The 25768-nt window shown below is 35.6% G+C and overlaps 1 protein-coding gene across 12 annotated transcripts in view; it reads right to left on the bottom strand.

Annotated features, from left to right (window-relative positions):
* Positions 1 to 25768, bottom strand: part of BNC2 (basonuclin 2) — a 444196-nt gene that overhangs the window by 156514 nt on the left and 261914 nt on the right. For 11 of the 12 annotated variants that reach the window (XM_055302016.1, XM_055302018.1, XM_055302015.1 and 8 more), the window contains one exon: positions 1387 to 1489. In XM_055302016.1, the coding sequence (XP_055157991.1) occupies positions 1387 to 1489 (103 nt within the window). Of the gene's footprint in view, positions 1 to 1386; positions 1490 to 4977; positions 5291 to 25768 lie in introns of those variants that run through there. The other variant, XM_055302017.1, reaches the window with a different exon arrangement.

The raw sequence follows: 25768 nt of genomic DNA, 5'->3' as shown, positions 1-25768 counted from the left end.
AAGTCCTCAGAATGAAACCACCCTGATTTTGGACTTGTAGTCTCTGGAACTGTGGGAAAATACATTTCTGATTTAAACCACCCCATTGGGGTATTTTGTTATGGGAAGCCCTAGTAAATGAATTATAGAAAGAGAGAAGAACTCGCCGAATGCAGTAGTAACTCACGTAGACTACAAAAAGGAACAGCTCATCTGTTGTTTGAAACTGGACCGAGCTGTTGCAGATTTTGGCCTTGTTAATGAAACAGCAGAGTTCCATCCCCGGAGGCACTGGCAGATTGTGGCCCTGTCTACCAGGCACACCTCTTCTAGGGTATTCCCCTCCTACTATCTGATCTACCTCTTCTTTTTCACACACAAACGTGGCTGAAATGTCCCCACAACGCCCACACACACATCCTAATAAGCAAGGGACATGATAAATTAGAAGCATTTCAAGGCATGGCCCAATGTTGTTACCTCAGATCTTGCTAGAATAACATGACATTTATAAAAATACAACCCACTGGATATTTGGCACAGCTTGGGAATGAAGAATATGTCCACTGAAGAGCCAATACCCCAGGCTGTCAAAAAAAAAAAATCTCAAGCTAAGATTTCTTTTATAAACAATACCTATCTTTTAAAATTCCACATTCTAGGAAGTAAAGAAAATGTCTGCTTATTTTCTAAGTCTCTTTTTGCCTAAACATAAAAAATATAAACCATACATAAGAACATATTAACTGCTTTGTCAAGGCACACTGATGAAATAGCTCCGTGCGTCTGGCAAAAAGCTGCAACACTTCCAGCCATGGCCCCGGGTCACCCTCGCCCCCAACACAAAGCTACGCAGAGCTACCTACCACTCTACCACTGGCCACCTCCAATCCTGATGCACACTGAAAGGGGGTATTTACAGACTATTTTCTCAGATACCAGCCAAATAATGTTCCCGTTCACTCTCTCACCCACCTTGGACCATACAAAATTTAACATCTGGGAGGATAAAATGCAGCCTCAAACGCATATGACAAGGGTGAGCAGTCATCGACGAATTCTCCTCAAGCAAAGAGGGTTTGCCAGCTTCCCTCTGAGGTCCAGGCCCTGAAAGGCCAACTGTGGTATGTTTGAGTTTCCATTGGGCCTGGTGCTTGCTGGCTGCTACTATGTTCAGTCAGAACCCCACGGCCCAACTGTCCTATAAACATTGCACCCTTCTGCTCAGAGCTGCTCTGCTTGCCTAGCCTTGCTCTTTGGAGCTGAGAATATGCTGCAGTCTGAATGTTAACTAACACTTGAAGCACAGCTGACCCCTCTCTTTTCCGGGCAACAACTGCTCTGAAAAACTATGCACATTCACCTGAACCTAATGAGAACAGGAAGAAAAGTCCAGATTTTCCTCACCATGTGCCACCCAGCCATGTTTACACTGATCACAAGTCCTCAGGTTAATCTTCCCCGGCTGAAAACATTCACACGTGCAGTTTACCAGTGTGCAACGGATGGCCTGAAAAATAAAGGAGGAAAAAAAGGATCAGCATCTGTTCAAAGGTACTGTGTTTCCTCACCGTTTTAATAAATAACCTCCACTTCCGTTTTTAAAGGCTTTATGTTGGTAGGGGCCTGGAGAGTTTTAAAGATAAATTTGGATACCATCAAAATCTTTTTCAGAAAAATGTAAGAAAACAAAGCTCATTCACTAACAGAATGTTTCATGTAGTTCATATTTAACCTTTAAATTAGAAACATAGAACACGCAGAAAAAGAATAAAGGATTACATATTCCACAAGACACTTGATTTGTAATGCTAGGGATTCCAAACAGAAAAAAATACTGACACTACTATATATTCCCATCTAAGTTTATCCACTTGGCAATAATGCAGAAAAATATACTCTAATACAATAATGCTCAGGTGAAATGTTGGTGAAAGTAAAACATGACATGCAAATATAATTATTAGAATATTGCTTTTCTTCACTTAAATGCTTTGTTAAGGGATCCCTGGGTGGCGCAGTGGTTTGGCGCCTGCCTTTGGCTCAGGGTGCGATCCTGGAGACCCGGGATCAAATCCCACGTCGGGCTCTCAGTGCATGGAGCCTGTGTCTCTGTCTCTCTCTCTCTCTCTCTCTCTCTCTCTCTCTCACTCTCGTAAATAAATAATAAAAAAAAAATTAAAAAAAAATGCTTTGTTAATCTTTCAGGTACACTTTGAAAGACATTCCTGTTAGCCCAATAATAATCTAGCATAGTTCTGGTAGTATTTATCTACTTCCTAATTCCTTGTTTTTCCCCTTTTGATAGATCATTTTCATTTTCATTCCTGTTTTGAAAAATACACAACCACCTTCCTTTTACTTCATTTTTTTAAAGTAGGCTCTACGCCCAGTGTGGAGCCCAAAGTGGGGCTTGAGCTCATGACCCTGAGATCAACACTTGAGCTGAGAGGCTTAACCCACTGAGCCACCCAGGTGCCCCCTTTTCTTTTACTTTAACAGTAACGTAAGAAAATAAGCTTAACTTTGTTTTTACATTAAAATAGGAAAAGCCATTTATGTAAACATCTTATATCTGTAACAATCCAACTCTATCTTAGAAAACTGAAAAACATACTAAAAAATCTTTCATTTCTTTACAGGTATTTTAAAAAAATCATCTCACCCGTTTATATTATAAAGTGAATCCATGGAAAATTAGCATAAATGAAGTGTAACTTTTTATGGATAAAAACCAATGCTTAAAACTTGCTAAAGCTGACCTATGCTCCTAGACTACAGTTAATAAATTTATCTCATACATTTAGTTCTAATTTGCATGGAAATGCTGAAGACAGAAGGGATTCAGTGCGATCATTCACAGATTAACAGTCTACTGTAACTACCTGAACTGCCAGGAAAAGATCTCTCTACAGTTTTAGATGCGATCAATGCTTACTGATTTGGGGTGGGGGTTGTTAGAAGAGAGGAGTGGAACCACCTGAAACTGCAGTTCCAGGACTGAAAGCCATGCTCACTTACATAGCTTCCAGATGCTCACATTCCTGGAACCAAATGGATTCTTATATAAACTGTCTCACTTGTAATAGTATTTTAGATATTGCTAACACAGTTGGGCCCAATTCCACTTACAGAGAATAAGACTGACGGGGTTTTACTGTTACACATGCTTTGGGTCCAGCAAATTTGAGGTATTTCTCTTTTTGTTATAAATCCATAGGTCCCAGTCAGTTTGCAATGAGAGTCCTCACTGTAAGACTCCTTTCTTAGTTCACTTCCACCTTAATTCGCTGTTCCATTACCACTAGGGAAACACGCAATTGTCTAATCTGCCTGATATTTCAGGGTCTGTCTTCCAATGTCAACAGTCCAGCTACATATGAACTAGAATGTAAAACTTTGCTGAATGTATTGGTGATTAGAAGAATTAGTAGTAAGAAATAGGGACACCAAAGGAAGCAAATGCTGACTAAGCAAGAATATTATAAGCATTTGTAGGTTATAGTGGGACATACTTCTTCCAAAATTTCTTATTTCCACTTCAACAGTTTACTGACCGAGCAATATATCAGAATATAGCAAGTTAGAAAAAGTTGATTTAAATTCATGTGCATTAGTTAATGAACGCACAATTTAATTGTGATATGGTAAAAACCAAACCAAACCCAAACAAAACAGTTTAGCAGGCAGTGTTTCTATTAAAAACAAGATACTTTACAAACTAACAAACTAATAATAAATTCAGATATGGCAACCATGGTGACATTAAAATATTCATGTAATCTGAACTGCAATAATACAAGCTTTCATAATTACAAAAAAAATCACCTCTTTACCAAAATTTTAAAATTCCCAAAAAAGAGATGATTTCTCAAAGACTATAAGTTAACTCCAGCACAAAAGACATATATACTTTAAGTCGTTAATTTGATAACATTAAATTATTTTACAAAAGTAGCCTAATTTTACATTGTGTTTAAAGCACACTTTTCTCAATTTTAATTAGAGCTATATTCAGAACAGAATAAAAAAAACTGTAGATTTTCTTTATTTTTATGTATAACTCTTTATTCACTGGCTGACTCATTCATTCATTTACTTGGAACTACCTTATGATTTAAATATTTTTCTCTACCTAAATAACTTTATACATCTGGCACATTTGGGAATTAAACTTTTCAGATCATTATCCTTTTTTATGAATTCTATTCTTTTTGTACCTAAACACATAAACCTTGGAACACCTCAACTCCTTTTGTATATAAACACTTAAACGCTGGAATATCCATTTTGTATTCCTATGAATTCCAGAAGGTCTATTTGTTTTAAATTCAGATTTTTATAGACTACAATTGTTCCTTAAGGGAATTATATATATTTAAACAATATGGTCTAAATAAATATTTTGAGTAAGAGACTATTGTGGCTTCAAAGGAAGTTTTATTCTAAATAACATTTTTGAAACAGCATAAAACTTTGACATACTATTTATCCACAACAAAACAGAACCAACGTGATCATTTGCCAACTCACCCACACTTAAAGAAAATAAATTATCATAAAATTATCAAAGGCAGTTAAACCTCAAAAATGTACATGCTTTACAAGGAGACAGCTGGGAAGAGTAGAAATGGATAAACTCTCATTTTTTTTGTAAGCACATTCAATTCTTCCTTCATTCAGCTAACATATAAGTTCCTCCCACTCACTGCGGGGCACTCTCAACTGCTGAAAATCCAGAGATGATGAGTAAGTGGCAGAAAGAAGATACCAGGAAAGGAGCAGTGTAGTCAGACTGTTCCCACATAATACATGCAGGGATTCTCATGCAGGTCTAGCTATTTCGGATTATTAACCCCACCATGCCTCATTAAGAGTGCTCTGTAACTCTTTCTTCAATTCTTGTATTATCAGCACTGCCAAATCCCCCACAACAATGACAATAATGACTTTTTTAAAACCCGCAACTTACTAAAAGTAATTATTACTCCTGCTTACCTTTACCATGGATTTCTTGAAAGAAAAATCCATACACCCAACACCTATTTCTTCCACTTTGGCACCACCACCTACATTTTAATTTTGCAAGCTGGATTCTACCCCACACTTTCCTGAAACTTTTTCAGAAGCAACGTTTTCAATAATGTTGGTCCCTTTTTCTAGTCTCCTGGTCTTCTCAGACTTGGGTGCAGCGTATGGCACTCTCTCCTTCATTCCTCAGCTGTAGAGACCAGTTATCCTAGTTTTTCTGGCAACGACTTCTCACTCTCTCTCCACTGTAAATAAATACAGGTGTTTCCCATGCCAGGCTCTCATTTTTTAATTTGGCAATTTTATTCCCTCCTACAGCTTCAAATATTATCACTACACAAAAACCATCATTTGGGAGCCAAATACTGTGTTAAATGGCAGGAAATGGATGGCAGGGTCCCTGCACTTAGGGACTTGATAGAGTTTGTGGGCGGCGGGCATAGAGAAAAGACCTTAAGAACAGAAGGAAGCCCTCAAACGGGCTAGAGAAGCACCATCTTCTCCCTTTTTATTACTCTGTCTTTTCTTCTTTCAAAGGTAGGATTTTATAATTTATAACAGTAACCTATTATCCATTATCATTAATAATAGCTAGATTTACTGGATATTTGCCATTTTCCATTTACTATGTTAAATATTTTATAAACATTAGCTCTCTTGTCAGAAAATACCATGAGGTTAGTACTATTATTACCTTTATTTCACAAATGAAGAAAATGAGGTGGAGATAATTCAGTGCCCTGCCTAAAGATACCGAATTAGTAAAGTCACAGGAATCAAACCCAGGTCTGTGTAAACTCTCCATTTGACTGATGGAGAATCTCTAGTTATAATTCCATTTACAGTCACCATTCAATCTCTACTGCGCCCTGTTAACTCACGATCATCTTTCCGATTTCAACTCAAATATTACTTTCATTCCCCAGGGCAGCTGCCCTCACATCCTAGTCAAGTTCCCCATTAGTTTCCTGTTTCACAAGGGATCTTTCTGTCATAGCACTTATCATCATTGTAAATATGTAATATACTACATATAAATGTATTTATATATCTGTGTGATTATTTGATTAATGCCTGTCTTTCCCTCTAGAATTTAAGCTCCATGAAGACAGGGCAACACCTTTATTGAGCTTACAATGTATACTGGCAAATACTCAAGACACATGAAGAAGTACATGATCCATTGAACCTCTTTATCTCTAACAGTAGTAGCAATAACATCACAAGAGGGTCAAAAGACTTAAATGAAATAATGACTAAAAAGCACACAGCACTGTGCCTAGTAATAGTAAAAGCTCAATACATGGAAACCTTTTACGACCCAAGAAAGTTTCCCCATATTATATTTGAATTATTTCCCCTTATGATTCTTCCCAATGTACTATTTTCCCAACATTTTATAAAATATTGTATATTTAGTCTTAATGAATTAAAAGAACACTTTGACATACATGTTGCCATATTATTCATACTATAATCTTCTAAGGTAGGCATGACAAGGATCAGCATTTGTTTTTAATATTAGGGTTCAGAAATGTTTATACGGATATTACATGGCTCTTAAATGATAGGGTTGATTTCCCAATTATTAATCAGTTTATTTCCATTCTCTACAGAGAAAGGAAGAAAACATACAATTAAACCAGTAAATTATAAATATTGACATTCAAAAGTAGACCTAAAATAAAGTATACCAATTAAGAATGAAATATTTAATCAAGGGTTGGTCAGTAACACTTTTATATTTGAATATTAAATAAGGGTGCATTTGGAAGTATTCTGGAAGAGTTCCAAAGCCCTATTCAAATAAGATTCTGTTATCACTAAAACTGAAGTCTCTTTAGCTTTATTATAGTCATAGCTGGCTTGAACTCTGCAAGTATATGTGAACTAAGCATCAATCTTCTCACTAAATGATATTTGCCAGGAAAACACGATTGTTGCTTCAGCTAATATTTAGTGTACCTCACAAAAGAACTATAAACAAGGCTCATTAATAAATCTATTAGCTGTTTCTTGTCTGGGAATACTTACACAAGTTACATATTAATACAAAGTAACAAAAGGCAAAAATAAGGCCATGGGGCAATTAGAAACATAAAACATATATTCTGAAGGAGTAATCATAAAAAGGAAACAAAAAATGAAAAATTTAAATTCTAGGTTTTGCCTTGCCATTAGAAAAACTTTGCCAAGCGCTCCCTTCAAGTGTTTTTTAACCCTGGCTAAATCTCCCATATACAATGAAAATTCTTAAATTGCTTTTTCCTCGTTCATTTTTGGGGAGGATATCAAGATTTATAACAGTGTATTTGAATAATTTTTAAATGTTAATAGATCTACACCTGATCTACATTACAACTGTTTAATAGATATATACCTGATCTACATTACAACTGAATAATGGACAAAACTGATCATTGATATAGCATTCATTTCTGTCCTGTTATTTTCTACTGCAAACAGGTGGTCGATTCTAGGTATATAAATTAATTGGCTATGATAGTTATAAGTGACAAGGCTCTCCTTTTTTATTTTTACCAAGAACAAATTTAATAAATTGAATTTTCTACTTTGAAAGTCACAGGTAGGTATCATAAATATGTAAAATTGGCCAACCCTCCATGAGGATACAAAATAGTCTATGCTATAATGAATTCTTATTAAATCATCACTACACACATTATTCATCTCTGAACACATACACAAGCCCAAGAAGGAAAGGTATACATTGTATCAGAAATCAAATGAACCATTTTATTGGGTAGGAAAATCATTCTTGAAAGACTCTGGCCTTGAAAAATAAAAAACAAAAATCTGAAATAGAATATTATCTATTCATGAACCTGGAAGTGAAGTATTCCAGTACTAACATGGATTACACTGCAGTAATTACAAAGTAACAGTTATCAAGCATTATAGATGAAGAGAATGGCCAAAGAGACACACAGAATTTAATGAGACTTCCACACATTTTTACATCTAGTATAAAAAAACCTAAGACAGTACTTCTAAAGCACTGTCACAGAGATTCTAAAGAATTTAAGAGATGGTAACATGATTATGTCAGGAAATAGCTCCCTAAGTAAATTTCAGGTTAGTTTTTTCCTTCCCATTTTCCCATGGAGGATACATAAAGCTAATGGAAAAGAAACAACTTCCAGAAGAAGTACTGTGAGTGTTAACTAAGGCTTGGAAAATCTATATGACATCGCTTTTGCAGAACTCCTCAATATCCTAAATTTGGCCAACATACAATGCAGTACGAGCAAAGAAAACTCAAGTTTTTTTTAATGGTGGACAGCTTCTGAGCCAACATGAACTAGATAGACAAAAGCACAAGAAATTTACTTTTACTTGAGGATAAAACTCATACATGATAAAAGCAAAGGTATATATCCCTCTCTTGTGCTACAGGGTTTTTGTACTCAGGTATCGAAATAAGACAAGATGGCATGAGTTGGACATAGAAAACTGACCAAAAGATCCATGGCTTTAAATATCCTACAAAGAAGTTTTATAACAACCTAAAAGTCTTATCTAACTCTCAGATGATTATTTTTAAGATTTTATTTATTTAAGAGAGTGAGCAAAAGTATTTTAGAGAGAGCAGAGGGAGAGGGAGAAACTGAGCAGGAAGCCTGACACGGGGCTTGATCCCACGACCTCAGGATCATGACATGACCTGAGCTGAAGGTCACTTAACCAACTGAGCCACCCAGGTTCCCCTAACTATGAAACCATTAATATAAATCTATAGTTGTAACAAGGTGGGTATGTTTTCAGTATTTGTGCAAAAAAATACAAATCTGAGTTCCAATGGGAATGTTCACAGAATTTACAAAAAGTAATTATCAGTAATTATAAAGTACTATAAAAGTTAAAGGTCCACAGAATGTTAAACTGCATGTAAATGCCACTACTCATAAAATAATAATAATTACAGTAAATGAGAAGCAGTGAAATTATTCTGTCTGCTTAACAAAATCCAAAATTCACAACGGGAAATTATAGCAAAAGTATGTATCTCATTTGGTGGTAAGATAAACTTAAAACTGAAAAATTCATTAACCCTGTGACACCTGGGTGGATCAGTGGTTGAGCATCTGCCTTTGGCTCAGGTTGTGATTCTGAGGTCCTGGAATCAGGTCCCACATCGGGCTCCCCACAAGGAGCCTGCTTCTCCCTCTGCCTATGTCTCTGCCTCTCTCTGTGTGTCTTTAATGAATAAATAAAATCTTAAAAAAAAGAAAAATGAAAAATTAACTCTTCAATAAAAGGTTCCTTCAAATTTGTCTAAATGTTTTTAATGTCATATGAAGAAATAGCAACTTGATCAAATGATCATTTTGTTGTACCCAAGGGTTTTTGAAATTTCTCAGTGTCTTCGACAATTAGATTTTGTGACTGAATCAGAGGATTTGAAAACACATCATGGTAAGGCCAGACTCACTGCAAGGGCCAGATGCCACTGATATAATAAACAAGGTCAAGATGAAAAGCTGGACAATTCAAAGATGGCCAAATTTCAACAAAACACCATGAGAATATAAAATTATTGATCAAAAGATATATCTTCACCATAAACACTTTCACCATAATGGGAAAAGATTCACTGAGGAAAAGTGGCCTTTCAATACCATTTACTGTTAAAATCCAGAGATTTTAAACCTTAGAGTTTCTCCTAAAAGCTATGATACCTCCATCAACTGGTGAATGGGTAAAAAATATGGCATATTCCATATGATGGAATATTATTTGGCCATAAAAAGGAATGAACTATTGATATATAGTACAACATGGATGAACTCTGAAAACATTCTGTGAAGTAAAAAAAAAAAAAAAGTCACAAAAGACCAGATATATAGGATTTTGTTCATACGAAATGTACAGCACATAAAGATCCATAAAGACAGAAAGTAGTTAGTGATTACTTAGGGCTTTCAGGGGTAGCTAAAGGATTTCTTTTTGAGATGATGAAAATGTTCCAAAAATGACTATGATGATGGTTGCACACAACTGTGAATATACTAAATCTATTGAATTGTAAACTGCAAATGACAGAATATATGGTGTATGAACTCTATCTCAATACAGCTGTTTAAAAGAGGGAAGGTAAAAAATAAAAAATAAAATAAAATAAAATAAAAAAATTAAAAAAAAATAAAAATAAATAAAAAAAAAGAGGGAAGGGACAAAACTAGCTGCATCACCTGGTTTCTACTGGTGGCTTAAATTATTTAACTCATAAGACAGCATTCCCCCAGGATACAGAACATAGACTAACAGCCTTCTTTAACCTAGTTGCTCTCCAATAGGCAAATGCTAAATAAGCAAATAAACAGAAGGCAAACAAAAACATTTCCCTGCTGCTTAAATTTGAAAACCCTCTGTACTTTGAAAATATTAAAACCTAATATATCCATCTAAAATTGGCAATTATTTTCTAAGTCACTGCTATTTTTCCATCAGGGAAATCTAAGACATTATTCAATAAATTGGCAGGAGGGTGGCTCTTAGTTATGCTCGGCATATGAAAATCAAGGTACTAGAACAACTAAGAGAATTTGTTAAAAATTGACAGTGATGCTCGGTTGGCTTAGCTGGTTGAGCATATGCCTTTGGCTGAGGTCATGATCTCAGGGTCCTGGGATCAAGTTCCATGTTGGGCTCCATACTCAGCAGGGAGTCAGCTTATCCCTCTGTCCCCACCCCCCCACCCTGCTCGTGCTCCCTGTTTCTCAAATAAAATCTTTTAAAAAAATTGACAACGATTAATTCTGTCATGTATACTAGGAAAAGCATTCCTCAATTTTCTGCGATGAAAAAGTTACTTCTGCAAAAGTCAGAAAACAAATTTGGTTTAGCAGGAGACAGCAAAGAAGGAAGACCATAAGCTTCTGAGTAAATGTTTATACATGAATGTGAATGTTTCTATGACTATGTGTGAATATATAAACACAAACAGGGGGAAAGAGACATATACACAGGCATATAAATTTTCACAGACATGGGTCCAATGAGCATCTGTAGTCATTACCTTATGACCACAACCTACTATCAATCTACACGAGGAAGACCCCATTTAAATAATTTAGGAGTTCAGAGTAAAAATCAACAGCGGGATATAGCCAATTATATAAGGAAAATACCCATGCTTCTATGGCATCAAAGCATATGCAGGCTTTGGAGTGCATGTGTTATGTTTTTTTTTCCCCCAATTAAATTAGGCCTATGGTAATACAAGCTATTTTGTTAGGCAATTAGTAATATTAGAGAAACAGGAAATGAAAAGGCATTTCAATTTGGGCAGAAACATTTTATTTTCCTACCTAACAGTTAACAATTAAGATATTCCATTTATTGCCTGTATGCTTACAAATTTTAAAGACTATTCACACAGGCAGCTATGATAATTAGAAAGGAAATACTCTTTTTAGTGAACATACCTATCATCTAACTGAAAATAAGGGGTTAGCTCATCATACAAAATAAGCCATTTTCACTAAACTCGGTCTACATTTACCAGAATACATAACTTTATATAAGGAGCCAAAGCACCTCTGATATCATATGAATGCTAAGTAATACTCATCTCATTTCACCTTAATGTTGAATCAGCAATTTTGTATTCCATTGATATACATTTTATTCATTTTCACTAATGCAATTTGAAAGGTGGTAATGTGATTACATTTCTCTGTGGCATTCATGAAAACAATTACTAATATAATATGATAGGGAAGACATTAATAAGGAAGGGATTTATAATGAGATGCAAGAAGATTTATAAACCTTTAAGCGCTTCACAAAAAAATACTCTTCATTAGGCAAGAAAAAAGACAAGATAAAGCCTTAAGTTCTGTTATTTCAGGAACAGCTTCAATCCTGGGAAAAATGATTTGCACGATGATCTCATATATTGGTGACCAAGCAGAGAGGTGCAAGAATAACCCAAGACTTGTCCCAAGTTGTGCCCAAATGTAAGACATAGTCCTAACTCGAAGCCTCTCCTTCCCAGACAGCATGGGTACTCCTTTAAGGAAGGAGTACCTCTATATCTTGATTCTTTACAAAAGGAGCTAGCCATATTATTTCAAATGCCAGAGCACCGTAATCAATCCATTTACCAAGCAAGAACATAAGGTAGATGACCTTTTAACTAAATTTACTTCTCTAGGCTTGTGAAAAGAATTTATCCCAGTGAAGCAACAAGGGAGACAAGTTGTTGCATTTTAGGATGTATCGTTTCAGATGACAACTCTGATTACCCAGGCCAATTGAGGCAGCCTTTGTGAGACTAATAATATCCACATTTGTTCAGTGCTATGAAGCTTGCATAATACTTCAAATACATTCTCATATTTAATCATCAAAATCCCTCAAATTAGAGATTTTTCAAACAGCAGAAAATGAGACTCTGAGATGTCCTTAAATGGCCACAGCTAGTAATCCAGGGCTCCTTCCACTCTGCCTGTGTATGAAAGGCGAGAAGCTAAATAATCCCCCTTGGACCCTCCCTCCACAGAGAGATTTCCTCAGATATTTTTTTTTTTTTAGTTCCAATAGGAGTTTAAAATCAAATAAGAGATGTGGACAAAACCACACTCAAAGGGAGAGGTGTGGGTAAAGGTTTAAGCACAGTGAAAAGGGGAGGTAAACTGCAAAGTAAGCAGTTAATTTATAATAGGATCTTCCACAAAGTGGTACATCTTAGACCAAGAAAGCAACTCCGAACAGTTTTCCATAGAGTCTTTAAATAGTTATATTAAGAAAGGCGAAAATCTGAAAAAAGGGACACAAGGTATCCCTCAGAACATCTGGTTCATTTTATATCACCTTATTTCTACTTGTCTTGGGACTGCCCATCAGTAAGTAGCATGTCAACAAACATTTTAATACTTTCCATTGTGTATATATAACTTACATCATAATTATGTCTGATTATGAAAGACTGTTTCTTTGCCCAAGAGCAGATATCACCTCAGGAATCATACCTATTACAAATAATAATAATGATATGATGAACAGTCTACATGCCCTCTTATACGTTATTTATGTTAGGTCATAGATTCCCCAGGGGTCCGTACTGAGACCTGGACTGGCTTCATTAGAGCCTCATATAAATCACTAAAGGCACATCATGATTTTACCACTGGCTAGAGTCGCCAGAATTTTTCAAGTGAAACCTCTCAGGTAATACATTTTTTAAAAACACAAATACAATGTTATCATTTCTTCTAAAAGGTGGTTTTCTCAAATTCAAAGGGCTACATTCAGATGCTCAGAGAAATCTCACAAATTTCTATGGAATCTGTAAGTATCTGAGGGTAAAATGTGCCCTAGAGTATTGAAAAAACATTATTCTCTTTTTTCTTGTAAGGATTAGTTGGTTAAAAGACAAAGAGAGACATATCCTTATAGGGAAAGACAGCAAAAAACAGACCATCTAGCAGCTAATAACAAATGCTTCAACTTCACTGAGCAAACAGAGAAACCTATGCAATGATTGTCAGAAACTCTGAGCTAACTCTTGAAAATTAAAAAATAAATAGAAAGCCTTGTGGGAAAAAAAAAAAAGGAGTCTTCCAGAACAATGTTAATGTCATCTTGGGCATGTGGACTGGGTTCACATGTGTGTCAGCTGAATCAACATAATGGCCTATAACAGCTTCGAAGCAGCTAATATGGTCCATTGGGTCAATAATCCGTGAACTAAGAAGGATTTACTTGATAGACTATAAATGGTTCATAAGAACTCAAAAATCACTCCATCAGATCAAAAATCCAATTTTCATATGGTGCCTTTCTACAAATTAGCCAAAAGAAAGTAATAGCTCTAAAGGACTTCAAGGTCTATCAGTTAAAATTTTACTTTTTAAAGAACAGTGCAGAGGAGGAAGAATTAAACACATCTCTCTCTCTGATGATCCAACCTATTTTAAGGGGAAAATACATATTATTATGGAAAGCTAATATACAACAGGAAATTTTCATGGGCTTTTCACATTTTCCTAAGGGTACCTGAATGTATGGATCAAAACAAATGAAAGCATACACCTATGCATGTATCCTCCACCCACACACAATATATATCCATCTGCCTGCTTATGTTATCACTAATTACAAAACATTGCTTCTAGGATAGCAACATTTAAGGATGAAATTTTATATTTTATTTTTGCTTCTTTCCACAGTTTGTATTGGGAGTCTGTAGTGTGGGGCTTGTGGAGACATTTGAGATGGCATATGGATACTGGCAAATTCCTTCATCTTCATATGTGGGAAAGTAGGCAAAAAAAAATAAAAACTACAAAAGACAAACAGTAGGAACTACAATATTTTTTCCATATTTAAGAGAGAGAGGAGGGAGTTGGCTAAAGCATATATAGCTGGTGTTTACAGATAACTTCAATTCCTGCCCACTCTAGACTACAGAGAAATACTAGTCTTATCCTGTATTGGTGAATTTCATTATGTATTCACACTAGGTGACAGTGGTTGCAGATTAATTTTTTTAATGTAAGCCTATCTATGTGAATAAATGTATTTACTAAGTTCATGGCAACGAAGAAAAGCAGAGAAAAATGCTCCAAAAATATAACAGGCTGTAATTAGAATTCTTAACAAGAAAGAATTCCTTTCCTAGGAAAGAAAATGTGATCTATCACTTCTCTCTCAAATTGCTATTAGCCTCTCTTCATCAAAAGGACAAGAAGCAATCTTTCCTCTTTTCTTTTTACAGGAGTAATGCTGAATAAAATAATAAATGTTTTTTACAACGAAGTGTATTAGCTATTGACATAAACTCAGTCCTCTTAACTTTTACACAAGAGAAAGAAAAATTCCAATAATTCTGAAATAGACAGATAAAACTTTTCTCTGTGGCTACAACCATGTACTATTATATGTAACTGCTTATTTTTAAAAAGAGCCTTATTGGTGCTCTCAGAAGGATTTTCTTTTATACATAGCTTTATCCTATAATTTTGTCCCTGTTGGGCACGCTGCCTAAATTTAAACACAAACAGTCAAGCAATGAAGAAACATTAACACATTTACTGTGAACAAAAACTCCCAGTTGTACAGTGAAATTTTAATACATTTCAACTTATCTCTTTTACTAATGGGGAGAGTACAAACCCTGCAGGAATTCGCTCTGCAAACTGGTAATTACAGTAGACTCACTTTTTTATAATGCATATGTATAGTCAGACACAAAAACCCTGGCTGCCCTTTTGATGTAGGTTACAATAGGAATGTTTTAAAAATTATGAAAATCTACAGCAATTCTAAAGGAATGCATTATTTCTTGGAAAACTGTCCTTTAACTCTGCGTATGGACACAAACAGACATATATTTAGATATTTGCTTTATACACCAGAAGGCACCAGCTTTATCAGCATGTGCTTTCATGTCATTTTCTCTATAATCTTGGTGTATAGAATAAATCTCCTCCCTTTTTTTTACAAAGCTAGATGTGATTTTGAATATCATAATTCATCTCTCACATAAAGATGATATTCTTTCATCTGTCTGATTTTCCTATTTTTGTCCCCTCTAGTTTTGGGGATTTAAATCTATATTTTGAGACCTCATAGAATCTCTTTATTAAATAATTAAGGATTCCAAAGCAATAATTTGTCTCTCAGTATAGGCAGATATAACCCCTTGACAAAAAAGACCTTTGTACATACCTGCAGAGAACATGAACCATATACTCTAATATTAATAATAGTAGCACAGAAAACTGACAGAAATGGAGTAAAATCTGTTACTATTCACATCACTTGCTAGACACTTTACATTTATCTGTCAAATTTTTTATTGCATAACTTTCTAAGAAATTGAAATTGGATAAAATGCTACGAGGCTATCAATACATAATTTACATTAAAATCATGTTTCTAAGCATTAGAATACTAGTAAAAACATAAGCAGAGAAAGCTTTTGAGTAGACATAATGTGTAATATTTTGTGAATTTCAAAATAAATAAATGAATAAATGAAGTTGCTAAAATGTCAGTGGCTGAATAACATCTACAAATTCCAGGGATATCCACCTGAAAATAGACACTATAAAAAGAAGAAGACGCTATACAATTTACATAATACATAAAACATATAGGATGCACTTCCAAAATATGCAAGTTGCTGTACAGAAATCATTTCTTGGTCATCCAAATTCAGATAAGAGTGACAAGTCTCAATCAGCTTGGCTGTGGTAGACTCCAGTAACCATTAAAGGTAAGGAACAGTTTAGATATCCTAGAAAAAAAAGTATCTTATTTTGAGGATACATACCTAACTCATCTTCTAGGCAATATTTGTAACATTCTAACTTTAGGTCTCTCTATCATTAGAGAAAATACTTTCTTCTCTATCATTACTATCTTCCTGGTCCCAAAGTCGACTTACACAAAGACAAAGACACAGCCAGACACACAGACACACATACAGTGTACCCAAAACCAAAAAATGAAAACCAGTCTCATCACAGTTCATGAACCAGGCACTAGCTCTGTCACAGTCAATGTATATATCCTTGGACAATACCTACTGCTTCTATCTAACAATGAAATGACACACTCCCCATTCTTTAAAAAGCCAAGCACCAAAATTTTTTTTCTATATTCTTTCCTTAAAGTCAGTTTTTTTGCAGCTGCCCCTGTTCTTCTTAGATCCAAATGTTACTAAAAATATCAAGTTGTGGCTTGAATATGAATAAATTAACAGGAGTACACCCCAAGGATGGCTACATGGAAAACTTCAGCCTCTGAAGAATCCATTCACATTATATAAACACAAGTGAACATTAAAGAGTAACACATTTAAAATGTATGTGGGTCTGTCAAAGACAAAGCATTCGTTTCATTTGCTAAATCTATTACTCCAAAGACAAGGTTAGAACTTTTAAGTTCACAAATATGCCATCTGCTGTCTCCTAACTAAATTATGAATGCAAAGTGATCAGGGATAGGAGTTTAATGTCAACCATATTCAAATGATTTGAAGGGTTAAATCCTAACTTGTGCTACAGTCATTTACAATCTTCTGAGGGTCAGTAAGAAGTACAAATTCAAAATTCTGATTTCCTTGCTGCAAGGCACCGTGACACCTATGAGCCAAAGCCTACATACAACAGCCCTTCAATGCCAAACACGCACACCCTTCTAACATCTTCTCCAAATGAATGGCTCCCTCAATTTGTCTTTCAGTAAAGGTAAAGTGTAGGTTGAGAGAGTCAATTTGAATCCCCTGCACAGACTGATGAAATCTTCTCAGTCTGCTTTCTTGCCTGGAAAGGAATGAAATGACAAGAGTATTACAGAATACTGGTTGGAAGGTAAGTAATACATGAAAAAGAGGTTAAGGTATTAAGATGTTTAACACTTTCATACATTTCAACTTTTCTTTAATGATTCAGAAGGTATTTCTAGATGTTGTGGTGTCCCCATCTCTTCAATACAATTACTATCAGGCAAATCAATACATTATTGGATGATTGGATGATCAAATACATACAAACTAGCTTTGGTGGTCTACCAAGAATGACAAAGCAAGATAGTAGCAACCGACAAACTTTTACTGCATTCATCACACACTCATATTCAGAACCCTGATATATCAGAAATCTATGCCTTTACTGCATTCATCACACACTCATATTCAGAACCCTGATATATCAGAAATCTATATCAGAAATCAGAATCTATTAATTCAAAACATTATGTGTTTTGAATTAATTCCAGAGAGACTGTAAGTAGATGACCAGACACAGACACTGCTCTTCATGAAACTGGACATCAGTGGCCAACACACACACACACACACACACACACACAAAACAGAGCACAAACTATACTTCTACAAAGTTCCTCACAGTATTGTAAGATAACTATTTCCTACACTATTTGGACATTAGTATGTTTCACTTGGGTGAACCATAAATAGATCAGGAAAGTACAATTCAATATGATTTAACTGAAACATTATCTGAATAACTATAGAGCTGGCAGTGAACATGTTTTAATATTTTATGTTTGGTCATATCCAGTAAAATGTGAGGCTATTATTTTAATTGTAAAACACAATACCTGCGTTCAAGTTAACACCAAAGCATAGCTGCCAGATGGTATGCCTTGGATATCAGTAAAGTAAGAGTGATAGAATTTTAAGTGGGTACATACTTGTACAGTATTATTTTCCTTTAGACTACTAGTCTACAGATACATTCAACTTTTTACCTCTGCATCAGATATTAACAAATTTTAAACTATATAATGCTTATCTAGTCACATTCTAATTGCCAAAAAATCATTTTCAATATTTACTTCCATGTAAAATACCTTTGATACTATGTGTTAATTCATTGATATAGAGATTTCTTCCCCCCAAATTAATCTGCTTTATTTCAAAATGTTAATGATGAGGAGGAAAATTCTGTGGGGCCAAAGGTAGTATAAAGTGGTAGTGTTATATCAACTACTAAAGCCTGTTTGTGTGGAGGCTATTTTACCAAAGTTAATAACTTAAGATTCTACACATAGATGTCAGGTATGCTACCTTTATGTCTGAGAAAACAAAACATATAAAGAGGACAGGGGTAAGAAATGTAAAACGTGTGCAAATAATGCTTCCAATGTGAAACTACTTGATTTCATTTGGAATCACAGAAAATAGCATTGTGGGGGCATCCCTGGGTGGCTCAGTGGTTTAGTGCCTGCAAGGTGTGATCCTGGAGTCCAGGGATTGAGTCCCACATCGGGCTCCCTGCATGGAGCATGCTTCTCTGCCTCTCTCTCTCTGCATCTCTCATGAATAAATAAATAAAATCTTTTTTTTAAAAGAAAATAGCGTTGTGGGCATCTTTTCTTTTATTTAGACACTGTAGATAAAAGCAAGGGGAGTCTACAATGAAGGTGAGATTTATCAATGTGCTGAGAAAACAAAGTTTCTTAGCACGATCTCATCCTCTTTTGCTATTGGCCAAATGCTTCCACTTCCTTAAAAAACAAAGCAAAACAAAGTTCTCAGCTATTAAATGTAAAAGAGAACAGGAATATATAAAATCATCTATGGCACTCTGCAGAAGTACAGGTTGCCAGGATCACACTCCAGAATTAATGAATTAGCACTCAAGTGCCATGTATTATCCCCAGGGGAAGCAGCTCCTAAAATTTTGCACCCTGGGCACCTCAGTGGCCTCACCCTAGTCTCAGCCCTGAGTGAGACACACATTAGTGTGGTGCCCGAAAGAGGCATGGAAACATGCTGAGAACTAGATAAAGGACAGAAATGCAAGAAGATGCTCTGCTTGAAGGACTTCAGGGATGAAGGGAAACCCCAAACTTGTTTCATATCCCTCTGGTTACTGAGAAGGAAGTAAGCAGTTTCCTGACGAAGGCCTCAGGAGTTTTTCCAATGTTAGAAAGCAGAGCCTCTCACAGGGAGCTGTGGTCCAAGCCAACTGTTGAAGCAAGATCTCACTATGTACCCCTGAGCCTGAAACTGATGGAGAGGGGAAGAGGAAGCTAGGAAGGGCCAGGGTCTGGGTGCCTAAATGGCTATCCGTTTGCATTTTAAATGGATGCAGGGAAGAGACATGAATGATTCATATGACTAATCCATTCCCTTAGTAATTCCCTTCCTCCCTTCTGCCACCACTCACCAATTTTTCAATATGCATTTAAGTAAGTAAAGAGTTTGCCTACAACTGGTAATGACTGCAGTTCACTTTGCTATAAATGGAAGTCAGGTGATATCTGCACATTTTAAAAAGTAATGTACAGGAAAGTGCCCCTCCAACATCTTTGCTCAGGAGTGCAGCTCTCTTCCCTTCCCAGTTCCCTCCCTTGTACATAATCATCAAAGTCTGGAGCCATATACAGCAATCAAATTTTGACATACTTAAAAATTTCTCAGGACAGGGTGCTAATCTGCTTTCACGTATTTTTTTTTTTTTTTGTCATTCAAACCCCTTGCAGCAACTAAATCCTTGGCTCCAGACCCTTATGAATATAAAGCAAGTTCATCTCCTAATTTACAGTAATTGTAAGTGAATTGGGCCAAATGGCTCCCAAACTGACTCTTGAAAGACTGATATGCCCTCTTCTGGCTTCTTATTTAAGACAAAAAGAAAACAAAATGTTAGTTTATTAGATGCATAAAAATGTGAGGTGAAAAGTTTTCTATTTATTTACTATATTTACTACTGATGATTTTAATTAATTAATAGAGATTTTCACAGGTAAGTGATAATATTTGGAAACTCCAACATTATAAAAGGTGTGGATACCTTCCAGTGACACAGTCCTCAGCAAAGGGGCTTTCAACGAATTTTTCCTCAAGTCAAATAACAATGCTGAAGAGGATATAAATGAAGGATTGGGGGTCAGAAAAGTAAAAGCAAAATATATGTACCCACTAGCAAAATGGAGAACAAGTCCTCCCCTAGGTGCCGCACACACCGTCAGTGCGCCCCACTGTATACCTACGCAGGCCTGCTTTCACAGCTCGGGGCCGACAGCAATGCCAATTAGTGTCAGTTGTGATGGGGTTTTAGAGACACAGCCCTTTGTCTTAGAGGAAGTGGGCTGCAACCACCAACTTACTGTACAGAGGCAACCTAACAACCCATTAGGTGGAAATGACTTTTCAGCCACTTCCTCCAGGGACTACATCAGAAAATGATGGCTTAGACAGATGGGAACATTTTTACATTTCTGTATTAACTACATCCAGGAAGGTGGATTTTTATCATTTAATGCTTCCCAATCTTCATTTCATCCCCTTCTTTCCTCTACGTTATTCCTTCATTCCCTATAAAAACATGATATACAATACTACCTAATAAAATGATGAACTTCAGAAATAGAGGGAGCTGTCTCATTGCATGTATTAGGAGCATTCTATGGGTCATCTACTAAAACTTTGGGGAAGTACCAACAGCAAGAAATTCATTACTGGAATATTGTTCTGGAATAGCATTCTGCATTTTGAAAAGCTGTTGATGGTTATCCTTTATAACTCCAGTTGTCAAACTAGTACTAGATTTGACTAAACCAAGAGGCAAAAGCAATCCTACTCCTTAGTCCAGGAAAGGTTGAAGTCAAGCACTGCAAACAGAAATGTTCACACTTCTGTTACAAAGTCAAGGCTGGGGCTCTAATCCAGTATTATATTCAGGTGCATGGGTTGTGACAGGGTTAAAAGTAACATGTATTTCCACTCATAGCACCAGACAGAATGCTAATATTATACAAGAAAACTTACTATCTGTTAACATTAATTTCATTTTCTTTAAAATGTGAACTTAAAAACAAATGTAGGTTTATTAAATACTATCCATGTAAACACTTGTTAAGCATTTACTAATCAGATCTGTCCTAACTAATCCACTTTAAAAATCATACTTTTGTCCATGTGCAAAATTGTTTGGTTGAAGAATATCACTTTGAGACATTAAAATACCCATAAGTATACATAAACATCATCAGCAATAAGCAGATCTCAAACATTTTTATAATAGAGATATCCAAAAATCAGAACACCCTTTTTTTTTGTTCAAGATACTTCAGTGTGCACAGAACCAAGAAGATGGAAGTACTATGACATCTGGCAATAACGAGGTTCTTCAGTAATGTTTTAATTGTAAGTGGGCTTCATAAGCCAATACCTCAAATCTCGTTAGTGCTCCTGTTCATAATCTCAGCTGAGTTCTTAAAGCATGAGAGACGTACTTTTTAAATTCTTATGTTTAGGTTTTCTTAAAAACTTTTCTCTCAAGCTCCAAAAAATCAGATGTCCTATAAAACATCTCATATGGAATCCTGATTATAAAATGTTTAAAGTTTTCATATAAATTGCTAATTTTTCCTTACTCAAATCAAATATAAAAAGATACAAAGGTACATATATTCTAGTAAATAAAATTTTGATTTGCATACTAAATAAAATCTGATATAAATAATATTAAAGGTCTCAAGTTTTATTTGATTTGGATGTTGATAAAAGTTTTTTAAATGTTGTTCAAATTAGTTCATGATTTTGTAGGCATTAACTTTCTTGCTTACTCAACAGAAATATAACATTATAAACAGATATCTAGGCTCTACTTTAAAACACTTCTCAGTTTTTCTTTCTCTCTCAGAACAAGTATACACAGAATTTTTGAAAAAACATTATGTAAAAAAGAAGCAATGCTGTTAATTTTCATTCTACTCCAACACTGTAATTTTAGAAACACTGAACTACTGTTTATTTTTTAAAAGCTAAATTACATCATTTGAATTCAAAGCAAAATTCATGAAACTTTCTTTAAATATAACAAGTCTTTTTCAATTAGAAGGATTTTGTAAGACAGTGTAATAGCTGCACAATGTTGTAACTGTACCAAAAGCTATTGAATTGTACATTGTAAGTGGTGAATTTTACATTACGTGAATTTTACATTAATACACAAATAGACCTTGTAAAACAAAAGATAAAGATATTTCTGAGTGTCAGTCTGTTTTTATGTGTTTGTTTTAGGTAAATGAATAAGGACTACAGCAAACAAATCCCCCCATTCTTGGGAATTATAAACATAGGAAATAAATTTTCTTCATGGACACATCTCCTTCAAAATAGACTTCATAAAATGTCCCCTCACACATGTCAAAAGCAAATCATTATTTTAAAAACAGCACACTTAAGACTTCGACAAGCTGAACAGGCTCTATCAATACAAGAAGTACTAATTTACTAGACATAAATGAGTAAAGAGAATGAAGAGAGGAAATATCCTACTTGAAGATCGTGTTTTAAAGAATATGTTATTTTCTTTGCATATTTCATATCCTGTCTGGAGAGTCTGCTAGTAATAATATTGGCCAACACTTCTACTTCTCATGCACTTACTATATAACAAGCACTGTTCTACACACTCCACAAAGAAAAACTCATGTAACCCTGAAAGTTATGCAATTAAGAGAGCACCACACTATTGTTATCTCTATTTTATAGGTAAAAAAACCAAAGCACAGAGACAAAAAACTAACCTTCCCAACATTCTAACTCCTGACAAATCTAGTCCACTATCTGGGCTCTAAACCACGAGGTTTTACTGCCTCAAAGTTCTGAAAACTCCATTTATGTTCCATGACTACCATGGAATAACAAGTGCTATTTTTCCCCTTAACATGTAAGATGGACTGAATTAAAGTTTTTCTTACTGTCAGAGAAAGAACCCAGAGTGAGAAGTTTTAAAAATATGAAATAGGAGCATATTACAGTGCCAAAGCAGACTGGAAGCATGAAAATTAGTATTTTTACAATTCAGAGTACACACTGATATACTCAGGTGAAATGTAATAAGGAGTTAGTCCAACTTTTCAAGAATGATCTTTTTTAAACCAGCCATTCAGCAGATCCATTCATAGAATGGAGGAAAGGGCCTCCTACTTCAATGAGCAACAAGTTTGGGGTCCTATATAAGAGAACTAATTATTTATAAGCTAGTTTGCATGTGCATTTTAGAACAGTGAATAAAGAAATGTACAGAGGACAAAAGTTTGAGAGAATGGAGAAGCATAGTTTTTAAAGGGATTCACTTTAAAGGGTAATAATAATTTTAAAAAGAAACAACCATCATAACCGACAGTGAAGAATGGGCTAGAGGGGGAAATAAATAGATATTCAGTTTTTAAAAAGGGATTCACTTTGATAAAAGTAAAATGAAACAGACCTCAGAGTAAAAAAAAAACTTGAGAAAACAAGGAAGGATGGAGGTAATCATAAAGGAATACAGAGCAATGGGGGTGCTGTTCCTATGAGGTGCCATTTAAAAGTAACACAGGGCCTACCCCACACTTAAAAACTCGGTCTTAACCATTTCAACTTTTGTTTTTCCATTTCAACCTTGACAGGTGGCTCAGATCTGAACACAGGGAGCTGTGATAAAAGCTATTACACTTAAAGGGGGGGGAAACAATTTTATTATATTCTAATGGAATACATGTTCAAGGCAAAAAATAATGAAACAGTGCTTTTGCTTAGCCTATCTTACTATTCTTGTTAAAAATAATACACATGGGATCCCTGGGTGGCGCAGCGGTTTAGCGCCTGCCTTTGGCCCAGGGCGCAATCCTGGAGACCCAGGATCGAATCCCACGTCGGGCTCCCGGTGGATGGAGCCTGCTTCTCCCTCTGCCTATGTCTCTGCCTCTCTCTCTGTGTGTGTGTGTGTGACTATCATAAATAAATAAAAATTTAAAAAAATTAAAAAAAAATAATACACAGAAGGGGCACTGGGTGGCTCAGCAGTTGAGAGTCTGCCTTTGGCTCAGGGCATGATCCCACGGTCCCAGGATGGAATCCCACATCGGGCTCCTTGCAAGGAGCCTGCTTCTTCCTGTGCCTGTGTCTCTGCTTCTCTCTCTCTCATGAATAAATGAACAAAATCTTAAAAAATAACACACAGAAAGGCTAACAACTCTACTTGAACACAGCATAGTGTACTCACATATGTTATATAGATGCTTTCATTATCATATGAGGTCCTTTTTAAGACTTCTTGACAGAAAATGTAATGTTTTCCTACCCTTTCGAGGCAGTTGTGACTTTCCTATGGAAAGCCCCATAATATTCTAGCCACAAATGCTAGGGATCTAATTTATAAATTTTAAAAAATATGACACCTCTTAAAAAGTCACAGAACAAGAAAATGAAATCTGGCTTCCATGAAGGTCAGTGTGTATGCAGTTTTAAACCACTTAGACAAGGTTCCTGGCACCCTCAACTAATTCTCATTACCAGTATCTACTCCCTGGTTTCCAAAAGCCCCATGGGGAGTCTAGCAGCCACACTGCCAGTAGAGACCACAAAGCACTGTTTATAGTGAACAAAACTTTAAGAAAGTTCAGGCAACTAATTCGTATCAGGTGAAGGCAGGTAAAAGAGTGAAAAGCTGTGATTAAATCTACCCTTATGCTCCATGTTCCTTAAGGGTACTCCTCACTTACCCAGTGGACACGTGCACAGTGTTGATCTTCACTGAGCCTCCAATTCTTCATTTGTAACAAAAGAATGATATTATTTTTTTTACATGGGGGGTTTTATATAGATTACAGATCATATGTCTAAAAGAGCCTCACACAGAGCCAGACACACAGTAAATGGTAAATGGAAACTATTACTATGTTTACTAATCATTATCTTAGACAAAATAAACATTGAAACTATTTCTGATCTAAAAAACGTATGGCTTCCAGACATGCAATTTATATGTTTAGATATACCCTCACCACTTCATACATAAGCTAATGTGGTAAAAAAGAGAATCTGACAAAAGGAAGGAGTCAGGGAGACCTAAAAAACTGAGGTATTACTTCCAAATCTGTCATTCACTAGCGTGTGAACTTGAAAGAGCCAAATCCAAACTCTATTTCCACTTCCTCTTCTATGACATGCATGAATTGGAATGTGCTCCAAATTTCCTCAAAGTTCTAGGTTTATATAACAACATACTAGCTTTTATCACGTACTTATACTTCCTAAATATCATACATCTTCAACCTAAATTTAGTCTATACCTTAAAGGTCTGAGATTTCTGTTTATTCCTTTGGTGCCCAGTACACTGTCCTGTGAACTGAAGATGCTCAATGCAAGTTATGGAATGAGAGGCTGTCTGATGTACAGGCTTGGCTAAGTCTAATCACTGATTGGCTGGAAAAAATGGCACCCCAGGGGGCCCTTCAGAGCCACTATTCACAGGT

The sequence above is a fragment of the Nyctereutes procyonoides genome, unplaced genomic scaffold (genome assembly GCF_905146905.1).
Source record: "Nyctereutes procyonoides isolate TBG_1078 unplaced genomic scaffold, NYPRO_anot_genome, whole genome shotgun sequence".
NCBI lineage: Eukaryota > Metazoa > Chordata > Mammalia > Carnivora > Canidae > Nyctereutes > Nyctereutes procyonoides.
The sequence above is the reverse complement of the archived record's forward strand: the minus strand, read 5'-3'. Positions and strand labels throughout refer to the sequence as shown.